This window comes from Dermacentor albipictus, chromosome 3 (assembly GCF_038994185.2).
Source record: "Dermacentor albipictus isolate Rhodes 1998 colony chromosome 3, USDA_Dalb.pri_finalv2, whole genome shotgun sequence".
In the NCBI taxonomy this organism is placed as follows: Eukaryota; Metazoa; Arthropoda; class Arachnida; order Ixodida; family Ixodidae; genus Dermacentor; species Dermacentor albipictus.
The window spans coordinates 1398296-1424210 of record NC_091823.1 but is presented as its reverse complement, the minus strand read 5'-3'; the positions used below and the strand labels follow the sequence as shown (position 1 = coordinate 1424210).

General features: G+C 46.4%; 1 protein-coding gene and 1 pseudogene across 1 annotated transcript; one reads left to right on the top strand and one right to left on the bottom strand.

Moving 5' to 3' along the window:
• Positions 1–1678: 1678 nt before the first annotated feature.
• LOC135919925 (uncharacterized) lies at positions 1679–25777 on the bottom strand. Its single transcript, XM_065453938.2, has 6 exons — positions 25641–25777; positions 25490–25583; positions 25253–25431; positions 25138–25191; positions 24934–25082; positions 1679–3316 (listed from the first exon to the last, which is right to left on the bottom strand). The coding sequence occupies exons 1-5, from the start codon at positions 25704–25706 to the stop codon at positions 24990–24992; spliced, it is 486 nt and encodes a 161-aa protein (XP_065310010.1). The 5' UTR covers positions 25707–25777; the 3' UTR covers positions 1679–3316; positions 24934–24989.
• LOC135919944 (U2 spliceosomal RNA) lies at positions 5008–5187 on the top strand (annotated as a pseudogene).
• Positions 25778–25915: the final 138 nt, after the last annotated feature.

Here is a 25915-nt window from a genome sequence, read left to right as displayed (position 1 = left end):
AGTGCTTTTTTTACTTTAGGAGACTGGAGATGTGCGCAAAGTGTGACATGTCAGTGTGCTAATTAATGTATTTGCTGGTTTGCAAATTATTCGTTGCAACTTTGTTTTTGCCAGAGAGGTACAACTTTGCCTCTTGTAAAGGGCTTTTTAGATAAAACACTTACTATTTATTATGACCATTGCTTCCTTTGTTACACAAATGCAGCTTCCAGTGCATTCCAGTTTATTTCCATGTTTATGTAAGTTTCTAATATGAGGCTTGCATATTCATTTCTCACGTTCTGGGGAGGCAAGATGCAGCATTACTGTCTCATCGTTCGCTGTACTACAGTAGTGTTCACTTGTTACACTGAATCCCCCGTTTAAGTATTCTTTACTAATTTCACTTTATTGATTTTTTGTTGTATGGTTATTTTTTCTCGCCATTACCTTCTTTGATATATCCTAAAGGCAATATTTCCAATTTTGCATTGTTCCTATTTTTTGAATTTCTGCCACAGGATTGTTTTAAGATGGTATGCGGTGGTATTTCTTTTTGTGCTCTTTTCAAGCTTCTAGCTGATTGGTAACATTGCTTGGAGGCAGTTACCATCCGATTCCTAGGTATACTTTGTGGCGCAAAATACTTTTCTGGAAAAGGGACAGAAGAAAGAGAGACAGAGGCGCTTCACTGTCTCTCTTTCTTCTGTCCCTTTTCCAGAAATGTATTTTGCGCCACAAAGTATACCTAGGAAATCTAAGCACCAACTTGCCCAAGAAGAAGTCCTTTTGGACCATCCGATTCATACTCTTGCATTTTTCAGTTTACTTCTTCCATTTGCTCCGATGTCACTTCTGCATAACTCTAGTCCATCTAATAGCACGTGCACTTTACTATGATGAATTAGACACTTAAGTACACTCCAGGTTTTTCTGTTCATTTTTGTATGTGTACTTGGAATTTTGTTTATGTGCTAGTGAATGTTCACTTTCGAGTTCATTACGAATCCTTTCTGCGACTTTTGTCATTGTTGATGTACTTTTACTTCTATTTGCATTTCTCACACAGTTTGTTCGAACCTTGCATAAGCATTACATTTTAATAAAGTGTTTTTGCTTTGTCACAATGTTCTCATTTCATGCACTCTTGGCATGAAGGCCTTGGTCTGGCCACCTGCCAAGACGTGGCCATTTGTTCTTTGCAGGATGTCATTCCCATTGTGGTTGTAAGCATCGTAGCTTACTAAAGGCGGTATTAAGGATTTATTATTCCTAACAGGCTCATTTTCGTGCGACTTGGTAGAGGATGCGCCGGCCATGCGGGGAACAGTGCTTGGCACTGCGCCATGGCTCTTACAGTCAACACCGACGCTTCTACTCATCTGGGGCGCGATTGGAGATCTGGGCCGTCCAGCAGGTCCACGACGCCGCCAGGAAATTCAAGCTCCCGATTCCGTCGTGAGAGACGCCCACTCCGTGAGAGCCCAAAGCTCTCGTGGTCTGTAGGACCTTGACTAAAGTTGATTTCCTTTCTTCCTTTCTTGCTGGCTGTTCCTATTGCGGCGACGTTGCAGCAGCGCCCTTTCACCGCCGCAGCCGCGCAGCTCCAATGTAATAATTTTAATAATCCTCGATAATTACGTTTGGCGATAATTACACACGTCGTGATGCCGCGAACTGCGCACAACACTTCCTGCAATTCTGGAAAAAAGAATTTATTTAAATTCTGCGCTCACCGTCTGCTGACGTAAAATATTTGCGCTGGTAATGGCTATTTCTGAGTATCACAAATGTCCGTTTGCGGGACTCATTTTTGTTGGTCTGTTTGTAATAGGTGGGGCGTAAAAGCTCGTAGTTCAACAGATGACGGTTCCAGCGTGCGATTCCCTTCTTTGCGAGGTGTGCTCAGGTCGCAGCGATGACTGACCCAGGCAGTCGTTGAAAATAATTCTTTTTTTTATTTATCCGATCGGTCGAATTACCTGTGCGTGCTGTCGCAGTTACCTTGAATGACAAATCGCACTTGTTCTCACGTCCATTTTGTTCGGGCTTAGGACGTGAAGATTTTGTAATATTTGAGTCGCGATATGTGCCCGTTCTGTACACTTACGTGTTCACCTGTCGTTGATAAATCGCGTTGCACGCACAGCAACTGCTAAGAACCTTGACACTTTCCACACATTTGACTTTTCAAACTTTTATATCACTGCTAAAGTAGATGCTTGGACAAGTTGGCATCACATACTCGCAATTTTATATCATTTTACAGTAAACCTTTATATGTTTTGCGACGTTTACATGCGAGTCGTGCATGTGTTGTCTAGTAAAATAGCTTGCTTTCCACGTTACTGATATTTCCTTGAACAAACGTAATACCAAACGTTAGCCACGTGGTCTGCATGGTTTAAGCAAGTTTTCATGTAGTATCACTTTCTCCAACTTCACAAAGACATTTATTATAAAACTCTCTAACGCGTTCAAAGCTAGCGTGTACCCCTTGTGTTTGGGGCACATTGTGATATTTGTGTGAGATATGGAACATTAGGCATGCTAGAGCGCTCGTCGACTGCAGTTGGCTTCCCCGCACGCTGGAGTATGCTTCATATGCATCTTTTTATAAGGAAAACACTGCAGCTTTGCGATCGTTATCCTCGACTCGTGCACCTTTCACGAAATATACGAGAAAAATTGCTGTCTTCGTTTTTTCAATCCTCCCAGTACACCTGGTTAATTTTACATCGAAGACCAAGTTAAGATCGCTATATCATGCGTGATGCTCGCCTGAATGGTGTTCCAAGAGGTCAAGAAAACGCTTGTATTGGAACCACTTGGCCGCCTGTAGTGCCTCCACTACTAAACCATGCATGTTTGAACAAGCTGGTGAAATTGAGATGAAATAAGTAAAAAAGAAACATTTATCGTTGCCGTGGACAGAATTCACTTGAGAACAAGAAAGTGTGAGCCGACATTCAAGGTAAGCACAAGAATGCGACAGCACGCATCGCTACTTCACGTGTTCGATCGATTCGGCTAAGCAAATATTTAAAATGACTGCCTATGCTCAGATTTCGTGGTCAGTCATGGATGCGACCATCAGAGGTCTAGAAATTAGCAGCGTGGGCGATGAAAATGCACGGAGAGCAAACGCGACCGGCCCCAGGAATTGTGCGTCGGAACCGTCATTGGTTGAACCAGAAGAGCCGAGCAGACGACACATCCCATGTGCCTTTACGAGTTTACGCCTCACCTATTGAATGCAAACGCAGAAACTTTTCTGTGTTGTTGCCCACGTAGTTGATGAGACTTTGCCGTGTTTTGGCTGTGCCTGCACAGATTCCTGCGAATGAAAAAAAGAAAGCCGTCTTTTACAATGGATTGATGGTTGCGCGCATGCGTAAACGTTGCTGTCACTTGAACGGTGACTTTGCCGTGTGTATAAAAATTTGGAGGACGCTTAAGCTTCACCTTTAAGAGTGGAACGCGATAGCATTCAAATATCCTTGACTGCTTCTCGCGCTTCCCGGTGACCGTAAGCTTAGGTGACCGTAATGTTTACCGAGAAACGCTGGCGGCGAACGCTATGCACGAAGGCGAGCTTTCTGGTAGAAACGTGGCCTCTTGCGTGGACCACGATGATGATGATTTAATGCCCTTTGTTCAGCAATGTAACGATTCTTCGTAGGGGCAAGGGCAAAGAAGAAGAAATCCTGGAAGCGTGCTACATCACTTTATTAGGTGATGGCTGCATTAGTAACCTCGGTGCGCTTACTTGAAAAAGAATTTGCCTTTTTAGATCGCTTACGATAGATGCAATAACTTGACTTTTCATGCTATGTGATTAGTGATGCTGTGGTTGCGCATGCTCTGCTGGCCTTGCTGGGACTACGTCGTTTCTAATAAAGCTCAGTTGATAGTCCAGCCGTTGTGGTGTGAACCTCTCTTCTCGTCCTTTGTGTTTTGTGACTGTTTTTTCCTTCAGTTATAAATGACTTTTGCCGAAACGGCAGTCGACGCGGGACGCCGAAACCGGATTTTCTGCGGCACGGGAACCTTGATGAAGTGGAAGCTTGGGTGAGTTGGTGATTCAATATCGAGTCGTTTACACAGCGCAAAATACAAGGACTGAAGGACGACCACAATACAGCACCTGTGTTGTGTTCTTCCTTCAGTCCTCGTGTTTTGCACTGTGCAAACATGTCGATACGGGACCCTTAACGCTATCGCGTTAAAATTGATGGCAGCTCTTAGGAGTGGTGGCTAAAGCTGCAGTGTGGTATGCGAGGCGTGTACGAATGTCGTAGTTGCTAGGTCTTAATCAAAACTGCATGCATGCACCAGCGTTGGATAGCAATTGTTCATTTTGTTGCAACAGGCTTTTCTTTTAATTTGCCAGTGATTTTTCAACTTTTCGTACACATTCCTAGCGGACGCGGAAATCAGCTGCGTGAGAAATCACAATGTCTAGCTAGCTAATGAAAATGCATATACCTAATTCTTTATTTGTTTTAGGACACATTGTGCAACTCCGAAATGGGAACCGAGCAGTAGTGAAGTCAAGTCTATCAGAAATCATGAGATGACATTGATGGCCAGCTTTCTCTCGACCGGCCTGCTTTTAATGCGATTAGCATTGTTAAGATACTTCACGCACATTGCTTTGCTTATATATAAACGAGTGCAAGGGAAACAGAGGGGCTCGATTTTTGTTAATCACAAGAATATAAACCCAACAAGCAATAAATTCAAGAAAAGCATAAGGGTAATTAGCTGTGGCTGAAGTTGTAATGTAGAAAATAACGAAGAAAAAATCATAAGCCATTCTACTCTGGGAAGGTGCATAAGCAGCGAAGCTGTTTAGCATACGATACAGAGGTGACACAGAATTTTGAACAAAGATACGGACTCGTTTACCGTGATATATACATTCGCGTGACGTTTCGACGGGACCGCCACCACTGGATAGCGGAAGGGAAGGAGATACGCGAGCGCTTGGAACGCCGACAAAGAGAGGGTGGTGCGAACACAGACATGGCCGACGCGGGTCAAAGTGTAGTATCTTTTATTATCAGCTTAATATCTGATACGGGTTGTATTTGGACCCAAGATATTAAACTTATTTTTGCAAGTTGGTGGAGTGCTTGAAGCCTCCTTCACCTCCGCCACGGGCCGGCCCAGTATTGCACTATTTTCGGGATCTGCCCACGGTTCTTGGTCTATGGACATTCATCCGCTGGAAACAAGCCATGTACAGCTTCGCTGTTAAAGAGAAATGAAAGTGGACGAAGACATAACTTGTCGCCTATGGGGACCGAACCCACAACCTCCGCATTGCGCGTGCAATGTATCCTACCAATTGTCCTACAGCGACTGGGAGCTCCAATCAAGAGTCATGGCGGTCGGATGTGGAGCACCCTATTTTGACCGATGGCGTCACGTAACGGGCGATCTTTAGGAGAGCAGGGACGTTGCTAACAAACAATAAATAAAATGAGCCTTGATGCATCAGGCGTCAAGGCAGAGCAGAGAAGCTGCGGCAAAGGGTGGTTTGATGAGTTGACAGCTGCACCGCGGCGCCGGAGACTCCGCAACCAATCAGAGCCGTTTCGCTTGCGCCGGGGAAGGAAAGGGCACGAAAGGGTTTTGCGCGCACTGTGCCGGCTCCGTTCCGTTTCCCTTTAGTTCATTCTCAGAAACGGATGGGGCGGCTACGCGTTGTGCGTTCTCCTGAGGAACCGGCAGCGCTCAACGAGTGGCGATGAGAACTCGTCCGTGAAAGGGCTCGCCGTTGGCGCGCTGATCTAGAGCCGCCCGCGCCCAGGCAAACTGACAGCGACGAGAAGATCCCGAGCTTTGGTAGCGAGAGGCCGAAGCAATTCGGCACCATTACCTGTCGGTTACTTAACCGTGACGAAGGTCAGGTGCACGTAGAACAAGCTTCGCTTACCACCATTTTTCACTAGGGGAAGGGTTGGTTAGCTATATATATATATATATATATATATATATATATATATATATATATATATATATATATATATATATATATATATATATATATATATATATATATATATATATATATGCTTCCTGCCAACTTGAGTCATTGGGTAGTCCACAGTCTGATGGGTAGAGCATCGGGCTGCTGTGCTGGAGGAACAGGGTTTGAAAGCTACCGCTAGAATAATCTAGGTCCCTGTATATGAGACACTGGGTCTGTGCCGCTGGGTATGTTCTGCTCTTCAGTGACAGAAAAGATATACTTTGGAATTTACATGGTGCTGGGCGGAAGTAAACCCGCGACAAGTGTATTCGAGGACCTTGCTCGAACTCGCACGCGCGTATACGCGTTCACGAAAGCGGCGCTGTCAGACGGTGCGCACGAGGCAGCATGCATGCCTCACACCTGACGCGTTTCGGCAGTAGGAGAGTGCGGCTGCATTTCTTCAATGTCCATGATCGACGGCATTCATCCTGAGATGGGTTCTGCTGGATTTGTTTATGCAGACGCTCACGATGGCTTTCCGTACTTTGAATAACAGCGAAAGTCTGACGCTGCCATCTTCAGAGGCGCCACTCTCCTGCCATCATCCAAATGGTTTCACAGTGCACGAAATATTTATGATTCTGAAAACACCGTCTGCAATCGCATCAGCTCACCAACTTCTCCACGTTTCACCGACACGTGGTACCCGGACGATGCTGGCACCACTGACCACCGTGAAAATCCAAGTACAGAGGCTAGAAGGTTTTCCCTTCTAGCCTCTATAATCCAAGTGTGAGCCAAGCATGCATCAGTGGACTCGGCAGCATATATACCGGGCCTTGAACATTGGCGCCAGTTTAGTCTTACCACCAGCGATGGCGCCTCAGTCGTAAATGGCGTTTCGCAGCCGCCGCCTGGGGCGCTGCTTTCTTTAACATTAATACGCTGCCTAAATGCGCCGTGCCTCATAAGTTTTTGCGGCGCAAACTTTAATGAAATGTAGAATACCAAATCACCGTCTATGCACTCAGTACGGTTGGTTAACCAGCGAAGCTGAAATGTGCGGCTCCGGTGTTTATCACTCGGTTAATCCCGACGATTCATTAAACGACGACTTGGTAGGCTGCCGGATGTTCGGTACGCAGGTGCTGTTTGCGCTCGGCTGCACGAGCCTGTTCTTGTGCCCGGGATGCATAATCGGCACTGCGTAGACGAACTCGTTCTCGGTTCTGCTCGCGGCGTTGTTCATCGAAAGCTACCCACTCCTCAGGAGCACGTACGACGTGTCGCCTACTTATTGCGGAGCCGGAGAGAAACTGCTCCGCGCGCCTCGGCTACGGCGGAGAGGAACGACGTCTCTACTGGCGCAGCAAATTGAGTATCAACCACGTTGCAGGAAGTAAACAAAAAAACAAACCTACGCTCGTACTTTGTCTTCTAACGCCGCCGATGCCCTTTGGCGCTTCTAACTGCATGCGCCCCGCGTCCCACTCGCATCCTACATGACCAACACCAGGCACGCCTACAAACAAGACCAACTCATCACAAAAGGTGCTCCTGTGCTGAGCCCAGGACAACATTCTGCCGACCATACTTGATCCATAGCACGCCGCGACGGTGTCTCGATCTGTTCCGCAAGTTCCGGCGCACCTCTGCCTACTTTGCTTACGAACATATCAGAGGCGCCGCATTCTCTCAGCCTCCCCACCCGAAGGCACCACTCGCCTGTCCGCCCCGGCTAGGGGGAAAACAGGAAACAGAGGAAGGGGGAAAACAGAGGAATTCCGGATCAAGCTACAGAACAGGCATTCGCCTTTAACTCCGCAAGAAGACCTTAGTGTTGAAGATATGAACGACAATCTTATGGGCATCATTAAGGAGTCTGCAATATAAGTCGGTGGCCACTCCGTTAGACAGGATACCAGTAAGCTATCGCAGGAGATCTGATTAGGAACCGCCAATGTATGAAAGCCTCTAACCCTACAGCTAGAAAAGAACTGGCAGAACTTTCCAAGTTGATCAACAAGCGTAAAGCTTACATAAGGAAGTATAATATGGATAGAATTGAACATGCTCTCAGGAATGGAGGAAACCTAAAAGCAATGATGAAGAAACTAGGAATTGGCAAGAATCAGATGTATGCATTAAGAGACAAAGCCGGCAATATCATTACTAATATGGATAAGCTAGTTCAAGTGGCTGATGAGTTCTATATAGATTTATACACTACCAGTGACACCCACTAATATAATGGAAGAGAGAATAGTCTAGAGGAATTTGAAATCCCACAAGTAACACCGGAAGAAGTACAGAAAGCCTTGGGAGCTATGCAAAGGGGGAAGGCAGCTGTGGAGGATCCCATAACAGCAGATTTGTTGAAGGATGGTGGGCAGATTGTTCTAGAAAAACTGGCCACCCTCTATGTGCAATGCCTCATGACTTCGAGCGTACCGGAATCTTGGAAGAACGCTAACATAATCCTAATCCATATGACAGGGGACGCAAAAGACTGTAAAAATTATAGACTGATCAGCTTACTGTCCGTTGCCTACAAAGTATTTACTAAGGTAATCGCAAATAGAATCAGGAACACCTTAGACTTCTGTGAACCAAAGCACCAGGCAGGAAGCCGTAATGCTACTCAGCATTACACCATTTTCAGGCTATCAATCAGGTGATAGAGAAATTTGCGGAATATAACCAACCCTTATATGTAGCTTTCATTGATTACGAGAAAGCCTTCGATTCAGTCGAAACCTCAGCAGTCATGGAGGCATTGCGGAATCAGGGTGTAGACGAGCCTTATGTAAATATACTGAAACATATTTATAGCGGCTCCACAGGCACCGTAGCCCCCTGTAAAGAAAGCAACAAATTCCCAATAAAGAAAGGCATCAGGCAGGGAGATACGATATCTCCAATGCTATTCACAGCGTGTTTGCAGGAGGTATACAGAGACCTGGATTGGGAAGAATTGGGGACAAAAGTTAATGGAGAATATTTTAGTAACTTGCAATTCGCTGATAATATTGCCATGCTTAGTAACTCAGGGGACCAATTGCAATGCATGCTCACTGACCTGGAGAGGCAAAGCAGAAGAGTGGGTCTAAAAATTGATTTGCAGAAAACTAAAGTAATGTTTAACAGTTTCGGAAAAGAACAGCAGCTTACGATAGGTAGCGAGGCACTGGAAGTGGTAAGGGAATACATCTACTTAGGACAGGTAGTGACCGCAGATCCGGATCATGATACGGAAATAATCAGAAGAATAAGAATGGGCTGGGGCGCGTTTGGCAGGCATTCTCAGATCATGAACAGCAGGTTGCCATTATCCCTCAAGAGAAAAGTGTATAATAGCTGCGCCTTACCAGTACTCACCTACGGGGCAGAAACGTGGAGGCTTACGAAAAGGGTTCTACTTAAATTGAGGACGACGCAACGAGCTATGGAAAGAAGAATGATGGGTGTAACGTTAAGGGATAAGAAAAGAGCAGATTGGGTGAGGGAACAAATGCGAGTTAATGACATCTTAGTTGAAATCAAGAAAAAGAAATGGGCATGTGCAGGACACGCAATGAGCAGGGAAGATAACGGATGGTCAATAAGGGTTAAGAACTGGATTCCAAAGGAAGGGAAGCGTAGCAGGGGACGGCAGAAAGCTAGGTGGGCGGATGAGATTAAGAAATTTGCAGGGACAACATGGTCACAATTAGTATATGACCGGGGTAGTTGGAGAAGTATGGGAGAGGCCTTTGCCCTGCAGTGGGCGTAAACAGGATGATGATGATGATGATGAAATTTTGGGGCGTGATAGTTGGCACACCCAGTGTTTAACGATATCCCAACTAATATGGGTACGTTACACGGCGCACTTTTCATTGCGATCAAGCCCGATCCGGATAGAATTTCTCGGTCGTGATTGGCTCCTTTGCACAAGATGGGCGAGAGAGCCAATTGCAGTCGAGAATTTCGATCCGGATCAGTGCCGATTGCTATCACAAGTGGACGCGTGACACCGGTATAACATTTCTTCGACGACTCAGCTATTTGAAGAAGCCCTATTAACAACAACAGCGACATTCTCTCCTTTCAGTCTGACTTCTCACTCATTGAAGCTTGGTGCATCAAATCGTTAATGCCTTTGAACCCCACTTCCCCAACATCTTTCTTTTCACTTCAAGAACTCCTACCACACTCACGCATACGTAATCTCTGGTTTCGTGATCCCCTCTATTAGAATCTACACATACTTAGGAAATTATCTGTACTATGATCTATCTTGGTACATGCGCACACGCAGACAACAAAACCAATGATGCTGAACGTGCTATTGGTTCTCTGCCATAATATCTGATTAGCACTACCCTCTGTCAAACTTTCAACATACTGCTCCATAGTAAGGCCTAAATTAGAATACGCATGTGCTCTTTGGAATTCATACGAATACAACCATATTGTTACGGGGAGAAAAGACGCTTGGCAATATATTTACGAGATATTGGCACGTGTACTAGTTTATCTTTATCTAGTCTATCTTTTACTAGTTCATCTTTATCGGATGACCAAGTTCCACCGTCAAAGAAATGTTATCGCGCAGCGCTGCAGACGCGCATGCATGTGTCGGAAGTTTCTCGAAAGTTATCGATGGTTCTATCCGCTGTCTGTTGTCACCGAACCTTGTGTAATCTGATTTCATCGCGCGATGTGAATAGTGTAGAACTTTCTGGAAGGCACGCGGGCCCCAGCGATTGCTCTGGAACCTTCGATGACTGATGTATAAAAACCGACGCGCTTGACCCGCTGAGCAGATTTCGACGATCGCCGACTGCGTTCGGTGCATGCTATTCGTTATCATCTTCGTTATGTTATACAAGATCAGGTAGGGTTCGAATGAATAGCAGCAGGATCAGTTATTTACTAAACCAATGAACGGGGCTAGTTGGTGGACGTTCATGATTGTATTGCGCTTAGTGTTACACTGACCAACATAAGGAACAAGACGCGGACGTACGTGGCGCAAAGGACCAACTTGTTTAATACTGTTAAGGAACACTCTCATATACAAGATGTGGCGCGGTGGGGAATATAAAAAGATATGACAAGGTGACGACATGTGATGCTTTGGGCCGGAAAAACATCGTTCACTTGCACCCGTTCGCCTTGGCAAACTCGACCTCAGCTTCGATAAGCATCATTGTAAGCAAATTTGAAAATTTGTAAGTAAACAGGTACGCTGGGAGCAGTATACCCATCAATGTCTTCGTAAACGGAAATGAGGTTCTCAAGGTAGAGGAAATCATAATTCTGGGCATGTATATCCAGAGAAATGGATGGAACCTCACGACAATCAAGAAGTTAGAAGGATATGCGGCCCAGGTCACGGGGATCTTTACGAGAGTTGCACTAAAAGACAGAGGCCTCAAAGAGAACAGCCTCCTCAGACTCATGCAAGCCTTCATTACCAGCCGAATAGCGTATGCCACACCGCATCTCGTGTTTAAACGAGAAGAAAAGGATAAAACAGATGCGATCATTAGGAAGAGCGTTAAGAGAGCCCTAGGGCTCCCAGACTCGACCTCGACAGGCCTCCTTCTCAATATGGGGGTTCACAACGCGCTAGTTGAGCTCACTTAGGCAGTACGAGTGTCTTAGTTGGAAAGATTAGGCCAGTCTAAAACAGGGAGAAAAATCATGGAATGGACAGGACTCCAATGCGACAGGGGTGCCCCGACTGACAAGAAGGACATTCCATTGGACGTGCGTAAACGCTTCCGAATCGCCCCCTACCTAAAAATATGCATCCTATCTACAACAAAGAGAGGAGAGCTCACAGGGCTAAGGCTCTAGTAAATAAATTTAAAAACACACTGGGGCATAAAGTAGCGTACGTGGACGCCGCTTGCGGCAGAGACGGGGCTGCGGTATCGACGGTGGTTAATGGCGACGGGTGCGTTAAGATAGCGTGTTCCACGTGCACGAGGGACGCCTGTACAGCCGAGGAAGTAGTTGCAATAGCGCTCGCTTGTGCGGGTACAAAAGCGGGAGTAATAACAAATTAGCTATCCGAAATGTTAACAAAGGGAGAATCTCGGAAGAAGCCCTCCAAATTCCACTGAAAAACCCTCTAAGGAGGGACATCACCTTTATTTGGGTTCCGGCCCATGAAGAAGTCCCATGCAACGAAGCCGCTCACGAGCTCGCCCGAGCACTCTACCACCGGACAACTCTAGAGCAGCCAGTTCCAGGGATCAAAGATGGCATCATCACGTACAGGGAAATTGTAGATCATTACAAAGCCAAAAGAAGAATCTTTCCGCCTTCGCATCGGTCTTTCTCTCTGGAGGACGCTCGCATTTGGCGGCGCCGCCAGGGAAACAATTACACATCCCCACATAGGATCTACTTAACACAGACGAGGGACTATAATGACGCCCTCTGCAAAATTTGTAAGCAAAAAGGTAAGCTAGACCATATAATATGGGAGTGTGCTGGCTCCCCAGGGGCCAAGGAAAACATTGACAGTAGGGTAGCCTGGGAGGTCTAGCTCCAGAGCGAGGCTGAAGACGACAAGCGTCGAGCCATCCGCCTGGCCGTTGAGGCCATGAAGACTCACCGTCCTCAACGCGCGGGGACTGCTTCGTCCTCCCCCCCATACCTACGTGTAGGTTAAGAGGCGGGAACCCCAGCTCAGTGGGATATTAAAGTTTTCAGTCAATCAATCAAACGGTAGACGAATGTAATCGGCGGAACACAGCCGACTCGGCGCAGGATCACAATGCTCAACGGCATGAGGTAAGGCGAGCTGTATAACCCCTGCAGAGCAGTCAATGGGAGCCGAATGTGCCGAGAGAAAGTCCTAAGATGATTGCATGAGGGCACTGATCCAAGGTGTAAAACAAAACTGAAGTGTGGCGCCCGGCAAAAGTTACACGGGCGATACACAACCCAGAAACAGCTGGAGTCGCACCATCGGTTACGCCGACTACAGCGATCGGAGCAGGGATAAGAACTTTCTTCAGACGAATACGGAGGTTTGAGTTCATGGCCGATATGTGGGCGCCAGTGCCAATGAGTGCGACGACAGGTGCGCCGTCCACGTCTACTTTGAGAGGTTTTGATGTCCATGATGAGGTTGTGAGCAGAGGAATTTCGGGTTGGGTCGTCGTGGCAGGCGCACCTCTCGGAGCCGCGCCCGTCAGTTTTCCGATGATCGGCGGAAGTATGAGGGAGTACGACAACGCAGAGGTGAGCAGGTGGGCAAGTGTCGGGATGGCGAAGGGTAGTGGGTTGACCGTGCTGACCATGATGGCGGAGCGCTGTCGTCGTCATTGCGTACTGGCACTCGGAAACTACCACCTGGACATCGGATGTCTGCATAGCTCGGTCAAGGCTGCAAATTTCAAGCACTGTGACAACGGCGGTAAATGTGTCCAACGCTTCCACAACAGAAGCAGATGGGCCTGTCATCGGAAGTGCGCCATTCTGCGCAATTCTGATAACGAGGACGAACGGATGGGCATCTGTATAACTCAGGTGCGGCGGGTGGGTGGTAGCCAGGTCCGTTGACTGAGCAGAGCGTCTGCAATCCAGCGTTTGCTAGTTCTTGACGCACAACGCTTTGGATAAGCGAAATGGTTGCATGGTACGCATCGGGGTTACGCACCTGAAGGGGAACTGGAATGAATATGTGGTGTTTATTGGCGCAAGGGCCAGGTATGGCGAAAGAGCGCCAAGCCAGTGTTGATGAGTTTGCAGTGAAGTTATGACTTCTATGAAATTGATGTGATGTGGCTGTAAAGGGGCCTTAAAATGGTCACTCTAATGTGCATAAAGTCTATGTGTGATACGATTGTGGCAATGACAAAAGACTTGTACTATGAGAATTAAGGTGCATTGCTAAATAATGATACCATATAAAAATGTACAAGATTCTAAAATTCACTAGAGCACCATGGCCTCGTTAGAGCCCTTGTGACACAAGGGCCTAGAGGTATGTGCTATACAGAACAACTATCACAGCGGCGTCCTCTGGAAAGAGAATGCGCTATAATTTAATGGGCTTATAACTCGTAGGACAACATCATTTAAAATTGAGGACTATTTTGGTGTTAAAAAACGGTTCTTTACCAAGAAACATAGCTGGGTGAAGAGGGACGCAATAATGGTATGCAAGAGGAAAATGTTTCTTTGTTTCAGATTCGGCTTTTCGACACTCCAAGAGGACGTGGAGGACGGTGAGCCTCTCACCACATCGACCACAGGCCGGTGGTTAATTTCCAGTAAACAGAAAATTGTGGGTACCAAATGTGTGCCCTATTCTGAGGCGACAAAATAGGACATCTGTTCGCCGAGATTTTGTTGCGGAGGGCCGAAAACCTAGCTGTGGCTTTATAACGTGCAGTTTGTTATTTGTTTCTGCGTTCCACATGCGTTGCCAGTGTTGTCGCAGTTTCTTTCTTTAAAAAGGCTTCAGATCTGGGACAGGGACAGCAGCCGTAGGAAAAGGGGTTAGTGATGTGAGTGATGTGGCCATTTTGTCAGCTAATACATTACCCTCGATGCCTCTATGGCCAGGTACCCAGCATTTTACTACGTGTCTGTGTGATAAATAAATATTTCATAAGAGCGAGTAAACTTCAATGAAAACAGGATTTGTATGCTTTTGTAAAGAAATTAACGCTTTTACAAGACTTAACGAGTCTGTAAATACTACAGCTCTGTCGAGTTTTAATTTATTTGTATGTTTTACTGCAGACAGTACTGCATAGGCTTCTGCAGGGAAGATACTTGTTAGCGGGTTCAATACGTCAGATTTAGAAAAAGAGGGACCAACAGCAGCATAAGATACACCAGCATGTGATTTTGACGTATCTGTGTAGAATTCTGAGCACGAGTACTTCGATTGAAGTTCACGGAAATGCATAGCGATTTCGAGGTCAAGTGCGTGCTTTGTGACCTCTACAAAGGACACGTCACAGTCTAATACCTGCCACTCCCAGTGCGGTAATGGCTTTGCTGGAGGCATTAGGCGATGTTCGAGAACTGGAACATCCATTTCTTCACTAAGTTCTCTTGCACGGAGTGACAAAAAAAATCTCATGGAGGGTCTATTACGAAAAACTGTTTCGCAGGTCAAGTCGTTTACAGTTGTTTAACACGGATGTTCTTTATTAGAGCGCACTTTGATAAAATATGTGAAGCTGATGTATGTTCGCTGAAAATGGAGTGACCACTCGTCTGACTCTACATATAGACTTTCAACAGGGCTTGTTCTAAATGCGCCAGTGGCCAGGCGGATACCCAGATGATGAACGGGGTCTAACATCTTTAGCGCGCTCGGTGCGGCAGAGTGATATACTACAGCACCATAATCTATTCGTGATCGAACTAGGCTCCTGTAAAAATTCAAAAGGCACTTCCTGTCGTTACCGCATGTTGTGTTGGATAGGATTTTAAGTAAGGTCATTGTTTTTAGACACTTTGCTTTAAGACATTTTGTCTGAAATGAAAGTAAGCCTGGAGTCAAGTATAACACCTAGAAATTTGTGCTCTTTGTTGACAGGAATTTGTTGTCCGCCTAGTTCTACACAAGGATCTGGGAGCAGGCCTCTCTTTCTTGTGAAGAGAACACAAGAACTTTTGTGGGAGTTGATTTTAAATACGTTTTGGTCTGTCCACTTGGACGCCTTGTTAAAACCATGCTGTACCTCTCTCTCGCACACTGTGAGGTTGCAGGGTTTGAAACCTATTTGTATATCATCCACGTAGGCGAAATAAAAAATGACCGGTGGTACAGAAGCCCGAAGTGTGTTCGTCTTAACGATAAAGGGTGTGCGACTGAGTACGGCTCCCTGGGGTACACCAGTTTCTTGGATAAAAGGTCGCGATAATACGTTGTCGATTTTCACGCGGAAGATACGATTCGAGAAATAGCTTTCAATTATTTTCAACATAAGTGCTCGTCCGTGTCTCTTCTTGTATCGTCTGTTTGGCGCTTTAGTATTTCAGTAATATTTCCACAGATGCCCATTCCCGACAAGTCTCGCAAGATCCCGTAACGCCATGTTCTGTCATATGCCTTCTCCATATCGAGGAATATCGAGAGGAAATACTGTTTGTGTACAAATGCATCGCGGATATATCCTTCAATGCGCACAAGATGATCGGTTGTCGACCGCCCTTGTCTGAAGCCACACTGATAGGGATCGAGCATATTGCTGAGTTCATAGAAATGTATGAGTCCGCGATTAATCATTTTTTTAAAACGCTTACACAGACAATTTGTAAGAGCTATCGGACGATAACTTGCTGCCAAGGAAGGGTTTTTTCCCTGCTTCAGAACAGGAACCACAATCGCTTCTTTCCATGTGGATGGGAAGTATCCCGCAGCCCAAATAGTGCTGAAAAGTGTGAGTAGTGTAACTTGTGTGTCAGTATGTAAGTTTCTGATAATGTCATACATGACTCTGTCAGGTCCAGGTGCAATGCTTTTGCATGTGTTCAAGGCAGCTCTCAACTCGGCAATACTGAAAGGCTGGTTATATGGTTCATTCTGTCTGGATTTTCGTATGATTGGCTTACGTTCTTCTATTTATTTATGCTTAAGAAAGGATTGGGAATAGGGGATTGAGCTCGACACACGCTCAAAGTACTCCCCAAGTAAGTCTGCCTGACCTTGCAGTGTATCGCCCTGTGTATTTACCAAAGGGAGTGAATATCTTTGTCGCCCTCTTATCCTACTAACCTTGTTCCAGACTTTGGCCTCATCTGCATACTAGTTAATGTCCGATAAAAACTTCGGCCAACTCTCTCTTCTGGCCTGTCGGCGCGTTCTCCTGCCTTGGGACTTTACTTTCTTAAAGTTAATAAGATTCTCCGCAGTGGAAGACGCGCGTAGCTACCCCCACGCTTTGTTCTGTTTTTTTTTTTTTTACGAGCGATCCTACATTCGTCGTTCATCCACGGCACACGCTGTTTGCATGCCAAGCTATTTACTTTTGATATGCATCTAGATGCGGCATCTATTATGAAGGCTGTAAAATACTCCACCACAGCATCAATTCCTAACGAGGACATGTCATCCCATGAGATACTAGTGAGAGTTCGGAATTTCTCCCATTCGGCTGTATCAATCTTCCACTTAGGAGCCTGTGGTGGATATTCGTTTTCTTTAGGTGTTAGCAGTATGGGAAAGGGGTCGCTTCCGTAAGGATTGTTGGTAACTTCCCATTCAAGTTCAGGCAGTATAGACGGGGAAACTAGGCTAAGAACAATTGAAAAAAAGGTTATGTTTGCAAGACAGTAATATGTGGGTTCCTTTTTATTCAGCAGACACGCACCGGACGAAAAAAGGAACTCTTCAACGAGACGACCACGCGCATCGATACGAGAGTCTTCCTACAAGCTGCTGTGTGCATTGAAATCACCAAGAACAACATAAGGTTCGGGCAATTGATCTATAAAGGACTGAAATTCATGTTTGTTTAATTGGTAATGCGGGGCAATGTAAAGCGAGCAAATGGTGATGAGTTTGATTAGGAGAGCAACTCGAACCGCCACTGCTTCAAGGAACGTTTGTAGCTGCCAACGTTGACACGCTATGTTTTTATGAATAACAATGGCAACATGTACCGCGCGATGATGCGACAGCATCATCGCGCGGTACATGTTCTCTGCGATACGTAACATAGCGTAGGAGGAAGTTTGTGTTTCGATTTTAAGTGTGTTTCCTGTAAACACAGCATTTTTGGATTGTGTTAGTGGATGAGTTCTTGCACATCGTCAAGGTTTCTAAGAAGAACTCTGACGTTCCATTAATTAATTTGTGCATCCATATTGGAAGCAAATAGGTGCTGCGTGTACACAAACAGAAGTAGTAATTACAGAGATTTCAGAGATTAGATTACATAGCTCTTTCGAGGCCCTGTAACCGGGGTTCTGCCCTTCTGGAGCGTTCGAGGAAGCCTCGCCGCTCTTTAGGCGCTTGGTGCGCCGTGAGGATAGGTGTAGTGTCCATTGCCTCTTGTGAGACGCTGGACACGCGCTCCTGCGAGGGAGAAGTTTTCCGAGAGAGTCCTGCCTCGCAGGGCAAGACCCCTGCGCCCATCAGCCCGGAGGTCGATGGGGCTCCCTTAGGGATTTGGCTGCGCCGGCTGTTGCCCGGGCTGGAAGGGGTCGGGGAGGTTGGGGCAGCCTTGGCTGCGCCTACTTTCGGGGCCGATGATCCCTTCTGCTGGGTTGGCGGAGCAGCGCTAGCTGCAACCGCCGCGGGGGCAGATGGCGTAACTGCCGACTCACTGCTTGTGGGTCGGACAGCCACCGGAAGCCGTTGTGTCGCTGCCCCCTGACTTGTCACATCGGCAAAAGGTTTTCTTGGGCAGGTATGAAACCCGCTTGCGTGCCTCCTTGAATGATGTATTCTCTTTTACTTTGATCGTTACAATTTTTTTTTCTTTTTTCCAGGATGGGTACGACCGCGCGTACGCGGCGTGCTCCCCATCACAGTTTACACAGTGGAGAGCGTTCTCACAAGCTTCAGTGGTGTGTTCATGGGCACTGCATTTTGCACAAGTTTGATGGCCTCGGCAGCTCTGCGAACTGTGGCCAAAACACTGGCATTCGAATAATCGGAGCGGATTTGGCACGTACGGCTTAACACGGAGCTTGACGTACCCGGCTTCGACTGACTCGGGCAGGACACTTGAATTGAAGGTGACTATTAGTTGTTTGGTCGCAATTTCTTTACCATCTCGCCTCATCTTAATTCTTTTGACATTTATAACATTCTGTTCACTGAAGCCCTCCAAGAGTTCAGCCTCAGTGAGCTCCAGCAAATCATCGTCCGAGACAACGCCGCGGGTGGTATTCATCGTGCGGTGCGGGGTTACTACTACTTGGGTCTCCCCAAATTATACTAGTTTACGCAGTTTCTCAAATTGCTTCTGATCGCGGAGCTACAAGAGGAGGTAACCGCTAGCCATCCTCGACGCCTTATAACCTGGACCAAGCACTTCGGTAAGAGACTTCGATACAAGGAATGGTGAGATTGTTCGCACTGGTTTAGCTGGTTTTTTAAGAATGGATAACGTGGAAACGAGGGAAATATTCTTTTTGCCGGCCAAAAAGTTGGAATACTTCATCGGTGCGCCCTCTTTTCTAAGGGCGATCAGGGAGGGGGGGGGGGGGGAGGAGCTACCCATAAAGATATGTGAGATTTCGGCAGTAACGCCAGCCACAAACCGCGGAGTCCTACAAGGGGACGCTGCAGGACCTGTGAAACACGACCTGCAAACTCCAGCTGTACATTACCACTATAACCAAATATGGAATAACCTAGGTTGGCTATTCACACAAGGTTAACCCTTGCTGCCTGGAAAAATTGGAAGTAAAGGGAAGCCAGAAGAAGACAGGAAAAGTGGAAAGTAAGGAAAAGACGAAGGTTGTAGGGAGAGAGAGACAGGAAAAGGCAACTACCAAGTTCCCCCGGGTGGGTCAGTCCGGGAGTGCCGTCTGCGTGAAGCAGAGGCCAAAGAGGTGTGCTGCCTCCGCCGGGGGGCCTTAAAGGTCCGAACACCCGACATCGACTCAACCCCCAGGATCCCCCTTTCCCCGGACACGGCTAAGCCGCGCACGGCTACACGCGGGAGGGTCCGACCCTCGTGTGCTCGGGTACATGGTGTCGCAACACACCAAACGGCTGCTGCCGCAGACGCCCCTGCGGGGAAAGGGAACTTAGGAGGCAGCTTCAATCTCGCGGCGGATGATGCGCACGATATTGTCGGATGCAGCAGGAAGGGGTGGAACGGGTGAGAGAAGGAGGTCCTCGCAGGTAGATGTCGCAGCCGTGTTCGGAAGACGCGTGAAGTTCGGAGTAACGAGGCGACTTTTTGCTTCTTCAAAGTGTCGACATTCATTGATGAAGTCTTGCAGTGCGGATGAGTTCTTGAAAACCAGGAGTGTAAACGCGTCATATACCTTTAAGGATATGCGCAACCTTTTCCGTTTCCGGCATCTTGTAATCGACTTTGCGACAAAGCGCGAGCTCGTCCTGTATGTACATGCGTAAGCAAAAGTAGACGGTCCACAGGGTCACCGAACGAACTGAATTTCTTTGTAGTTAACATGCATACGTGGAAACTGACGAGTGAACTAGAAAATTCGTAATGCCAAGTTTGGATTGCAGCTTTCAATTTCCAGGTGCATTCACAGGCAGAGTGGAAAATGAGCTTTATCGCGGAAACTCTCGTCCGTAACCTTTGCTCACGGGTGTATGTCGCATAGGACTGGACTTGCATAGGACTTGCATGCCGAGCAAGTCTGAGCTCGGCATGCAAGTTCTTTCTGTGCAGCACGACGGCGTCCTATGGGCTTGCCGAACAGATCGATGAGCTTTTGCTTACATACCTCCAAGCTCGTAAGTTCCTGTTTGTGGTTCAGAAACCACACTTGTGCCTTGCGCGCCAGGTAAAATACGATGTTTGCTAGCATCAGAGTCTGGTCTCAGTTGTTGCTGGTGCTCACCCGTTCGTACAGTTGAAGCCATCCTTCGACATCGGTGTTGTCAGAGCCGGAAAATGTACCTGGGTCACGCGGTTGTGCGAAGACGACGGGGCAGTTGGCGGTGGACGGTTGAGGCACGGTTGGTGACCTGTCCGAAGCATTCTCGTCCCTGCCTTGCACTGGCGTTGCAGATGCCGTCAAGGAGCGTCCGCTACGTAAATCCGTCTTGAAACTTGAAGAACCCGCACCTCCACCAAAATGTTACACAGCGAAAAGCTGCTTTACAATGTATTTACAAAATATATACAACAGGCAAAAGACAGGCATACAAGTTGGAGCCCGCGCACGCGACTATCGGCGATCGTCGTCTTCGGCAGTCCTCCCATAATTCACTACTGCAGCGCCTTGTAGCAATATTAACATGCTTGAACCAGTGCATAGCCGCGCCGTACAATTCAGCATTTTTATTGCTTTTTTTTACAATGAATCCACGTATAACTCATCGAAACTGAAATAAGCAACCTATGTCCCCAGCCTTGCACCACGCCGCAAGTCACCCTTACTTCTGTTTTCCAGAAATTCATCCGCATGTCACCTCGGACAGATAACATTGTACCAGCCTCTACCACCCATTCAAGCGGAACAAACCACGACAAAACGCATCTCAAGCCGGTACTACTTCCAATGCTTCCTCGTTCCTCATGCACACAATAAATGTATGACGCCAAGCTGAAAACTCAATTGTCTTGCGAAAAACTCAATTTTTTCTGCCTATTTAGATGTGCGATTCCCTTCAAAACATTTCGCCGCAAAAACTCTTCAGTTGCATTGCCTCTTTCAAACGATGAAGCGGAACTTGTACCCCACCACCTAGTGCCTGTGAAAATGATGCTGATGCTACCGACTTGATGTGTAACAGAAAAATGTTCGCATTGTGCTGTATTTAATTCTTTTATTTACGTTAATATTATGTTCAAACAAGGAATAAGGGTTGGAAAGCATTTAAAGTATGTATCCATCTGTGACAACCACAAACTCCCACAAGTGGAACGCACTACGTTTAAAACATGTCACTGACACTTTCCTGGCTTTTTATGCGTTAAATAAATAGCAAATTGCCTTTCTTTGTTTTGTTTATACGCAGTACTTCTCATTTGTACTATAGTATACCTGTAGTATGGCGAAGATTGGAGTGCGAAGGCGAGGGAGACGACGGGTACGCGAAATGGTCGGAAGAGGGGCCCACAAGTTGGTAGGTAAAGGTGAGGGTGACTGCAGGAACTTGGAATAAAGCTCCACATGAAACAATTACAGATATTGGCACTCTGTCAAACATTGTCTTGCCTAGAATGAGTGCTTCAATAGTACGAGTTGGAAAAAGACAACCAATTAGACACCTATATGAACCTTCCCATTCTCAACTTTGCTGTATCTGACTCACCATCATTTCAGCAATGTCAAGATGTCACACTTGATATGTTGAACCTAGTTAGAATAGAACACGCCTTTTACAAAGTAAAAAAAAATGTCTTAGAATTCACCGGCCGCTCAACGTGAAGGCCTAGCTGTACAGTACTGAACCTAGAAAAATAAATATAAGGTGCCCTATAGGCACGATTAGACAAAAACAGGAATGAGGAATAGACCAGCTACAAACATGGTGAATTTTATCACTCCTCAATGTTTTATATGAGCCGCTGCATGTGTTTCAATTCGTTTTCGTTAATTTTCTCAGAACACAGTTTTTCGCATTTCTTTCATATGCCAACAGCATAACTAGTTTCGTATTCCATGGTACGTTGCACACTTATTTCTTACGTAGTTGGCAATGCAATGAATCTCCAAGAATAGAATTGTACGACAACTTTTGTTATAATTTTATAAGAATGCACACCTATCAGGAGAGCATTTGTTTTGTTATTTCATCATTACGCTTTTAGAGTTCCTGAAGACTCATTAGCATTACTCCTGCTCTTGCCTTGTGATGTTTGTCTCCTCATATGCTCTACATATTTGTAACCATGATGGTGACAGGACACCACTCTGGCAGTAAGGTTTTAACTCAGCCCGCGCTCGTCTGTCCCCTCGTCTTGTTTATATCCATGTCTCTAGTCGCCTAGCTATCAACACTGTCTCGTTAGGTTTGGTTCATTGCAGGGGTCAGCGTCTCTTCTATATGAGTGCCAAAAATTGTTAGATTGTTCCGGGATAAATTAAGTTTACGAGTGTTGGCATCATACCCATATTTGATAAACATATTTTAAATAAAAATATATCAAAATGTTACGCGTTATATAACACTCCAGTTTGCCTAAAAATGTGATTATAAGGTAAAGTAAAAATTTGTATTCTTATTCACTTCCAAAAAGGCTTTTTTTTTTTTCACTTGACGTCATACCTTTTCAGCATCTGCTGAAAAGTTACGTAAATAACAGAATACAATACGTTACATGGAATAATTTTGTTTCGAACCGTTTGCGCATTACCCAATGGGTTCCGCAGGGATCTATATTAGGTCCGCTTTTGTTTTTATTGTATATAAACGGCATCTGTAACATACCCGATTCTCCAGATTTGGTTATGTACGCTGACAATGCAAATATTTTTTTCACATCACGTACTCTGCCGGAATCAGAAACTATGTGAACGCTTATTTGGTAAAATTATACGCTTGGGTGCAGGCGAATAAGTTTAGTTTAAGCTTGTCAAAAACCAGGCACATAATTTTCAGACCTATTAATGCCTCTGTTCATTACATACTTAACCTAATATACGTCAACACACAACTGCAACAGGTAACAATTCAGAAGTTTCTTGGTGTCTGGATTAATGAACATTTATCATGGAACGCGCATATTTCAAAACTTCTTACGGACCTTAGTAAAACTGTTGGTTGTCTTTACCGGATCAGCGATCTCTTGTCCTTTTCCCTAAAAGTGTCCATATACTACGCACTATTTTTTTTCCAAATTGTCCTATTGTGCACTTGTCTGGGGCACTACAACAATAAGTAATTTTCAGAAGTTATTGCTTTTGCAAAGGAAGGCATTGTGGGCTATTGAGCGTTACCATGGTAGGCCGGAAAACCTACCAACATTACCACTCTATCGTAAGCATAATTTACTTAAGGCAAACCATGTTTACATATTTTGCCTGTTACAGTACATCCATCGTAATCGTTTGTATTGGCCACGGCGGCCGCATTTCGATGGAGGCGAAATGCGAAAACACCCGTGTGCTTAGATTTAGGTGCACGTTAAAGAACCCCAGGTGGTCAAAATTTCCGGAGTCCTCCACTACGGCGTGCCTCATAGTCAGAAAGTGGTTTTGGCACGTAAAACCCCAAATATTATTATTATTATCGTTTGTATTCCATTGCTCCAAACCGCCCTCCTACTGAATACCCCGTTCGGCAACACAGAAACTTGGTCCCTGAAACTAGGACAAATTACGGCAAACAAAAACTCGATTACCAGATTCCAGTCGTTCTCAATAACCCATATTTAAGTGTCATGTTCGATCTCCCTAAGAACAAATTGAAAAAAGACACAGGTTGCTAATCAGCACTGATTCAACATAATCTGTTTTTTTTTTCTACTTAGCGAAGCATCTCTTGTTTTCGTGTCAAGTTGTCTGTGTGCGTGTTTTCTTTAGCGACCTCATGCCATGTTTATACACTGCCTTTGATTTATGGTGCACTGTCTTTGTATCAACAGTAATATTTCTCATTGTAATACTGTCGTTTGATGTAATGTATTTTGTTCACTATCATAATATGTTAATATTTATTTCTGTGTTGCTCACTGCTGTATGTGAATCACTACTGTGACTTCGTCAGGCTTTACTGCCTTTCGTCGCAGTTCCCTCTTTCATCTTTGAAGGAAAATAAACCTCAACCTCAACCTCAAAGGACTGGAAGAGCATTCCGGCCAACGGCGTGCTTCAGTCAAACCCAACCCCCTTGAAACGCACCGTTGCAAAACTAATATGCAAAAACAGCCCACCGCTTATGTATAGCCCCTCCTCAGGTGTCCTTGAGGTACTACAAATAGATAAAGTAAAATAAATAAACGTAGCCCTGAACTGCTAGAATAAGCGTTTTGGGAAACAACTGGGATGCCAACGTATTCCATAGTACATTTTAAGGACGGCTATCAAAAAAAGTGCTTCTTTAGTCTTAAGGTTATTCTCTAAGCAGACATGACTTCACTACGTTCGATGTTCACTTCGCAATTTCACCGTGTCCTTAATGAACAAGTGGAAAGTTACTGAATCTTTTTCTCGTTCAAGTAATGTCCTCCTCTTTTGAGTGACATGCTCCACGCAATTTTTCTTTTAATTTGTTGGAACTTTAAAAAAGTTGTGCGCAATACAGATATTAAGGCACACGTAAGCGGGAATTGTCATATTTAGGAAGACATATTATTGTTATATCCCACACGGATGCCTCGATAAAAGCAACAATGGCATACCGATTCCTATTGTGGATATCAAAACCAGTGTCGACTGCAGAAGCCTCTCACAAGCATCACGGGCACTTGTACACCTCCGGCGGCTGGATCTCACGTTCCATCTTCTTGAGCCTCCGGAAGTAGAGCACCACGCAAGACACGTAGAAGAGCTGCGGGGCAAGGGTGAGCGTGAGCAGCGTGGCGGGCGACCTCCGACCGACCCACCTGGACGCTCGAGAAGGCCACGGTGGTTGCGGTGATCCACGCGCTGGCGGGCACCTGCGTCGCACGCATAACGTCGTATTACGGCTGTACCTGCGCCGAACGCGCGGCCGCATACCGATTGCAGGCCGAGGAAGATGCTGCACTTGAAGAGCAGCGCGCACTCCACGATGCTGGTGACGATCCAGGGCAGGATGTACGCCTTGCGCCTCTTGAGTGCGCCCGCGGCGAGCAGCAGGGACAGGGCCGCCTGCAGCACCGAGTGCAGCACCAGCAGCGCCGGGTACAGCAGCCCCCCTGCGGCGGCAAGCGCCGTCGTCACACACTGGGCTTGTTGTGGCCTCGCGGCACTCACAGAAGTGGTCGTCGGGCCGGTGCGCGTCCCCGGTCAGGATGAAGAAGGCGGCCAGCAGGTACCAGAAGGCGAAGAACTCGAGCACGTGGATCAGCTGCGAGTGGACGCGCGTCAGTCGCGGTCCGCAGCCCCGTGGCCGCGGGCCACTTACCGCGCTTACGACGCCAATGAAGGCGACCACACCGTCCACGGTGCAGCAGCGCGGCGCGCGTGCCATGGCCGCACTGGAACCGGTCCTAGTGGGGGGCGCCCCTATAGTGGAGCCCCCCCGTCGGAAGTGGCGCGCGAGCGCCGCCGGAATCGCAAGCAGCACTTTCGTTTTGACACACTTTATTGGGCTATGCAGGAACGTGGAAAGTTATAGGCGGACAAAACGAGGGTAGCGCGGCCGTGACGCCAAGAAGCGAATCTGCAGTAAACGCGGCA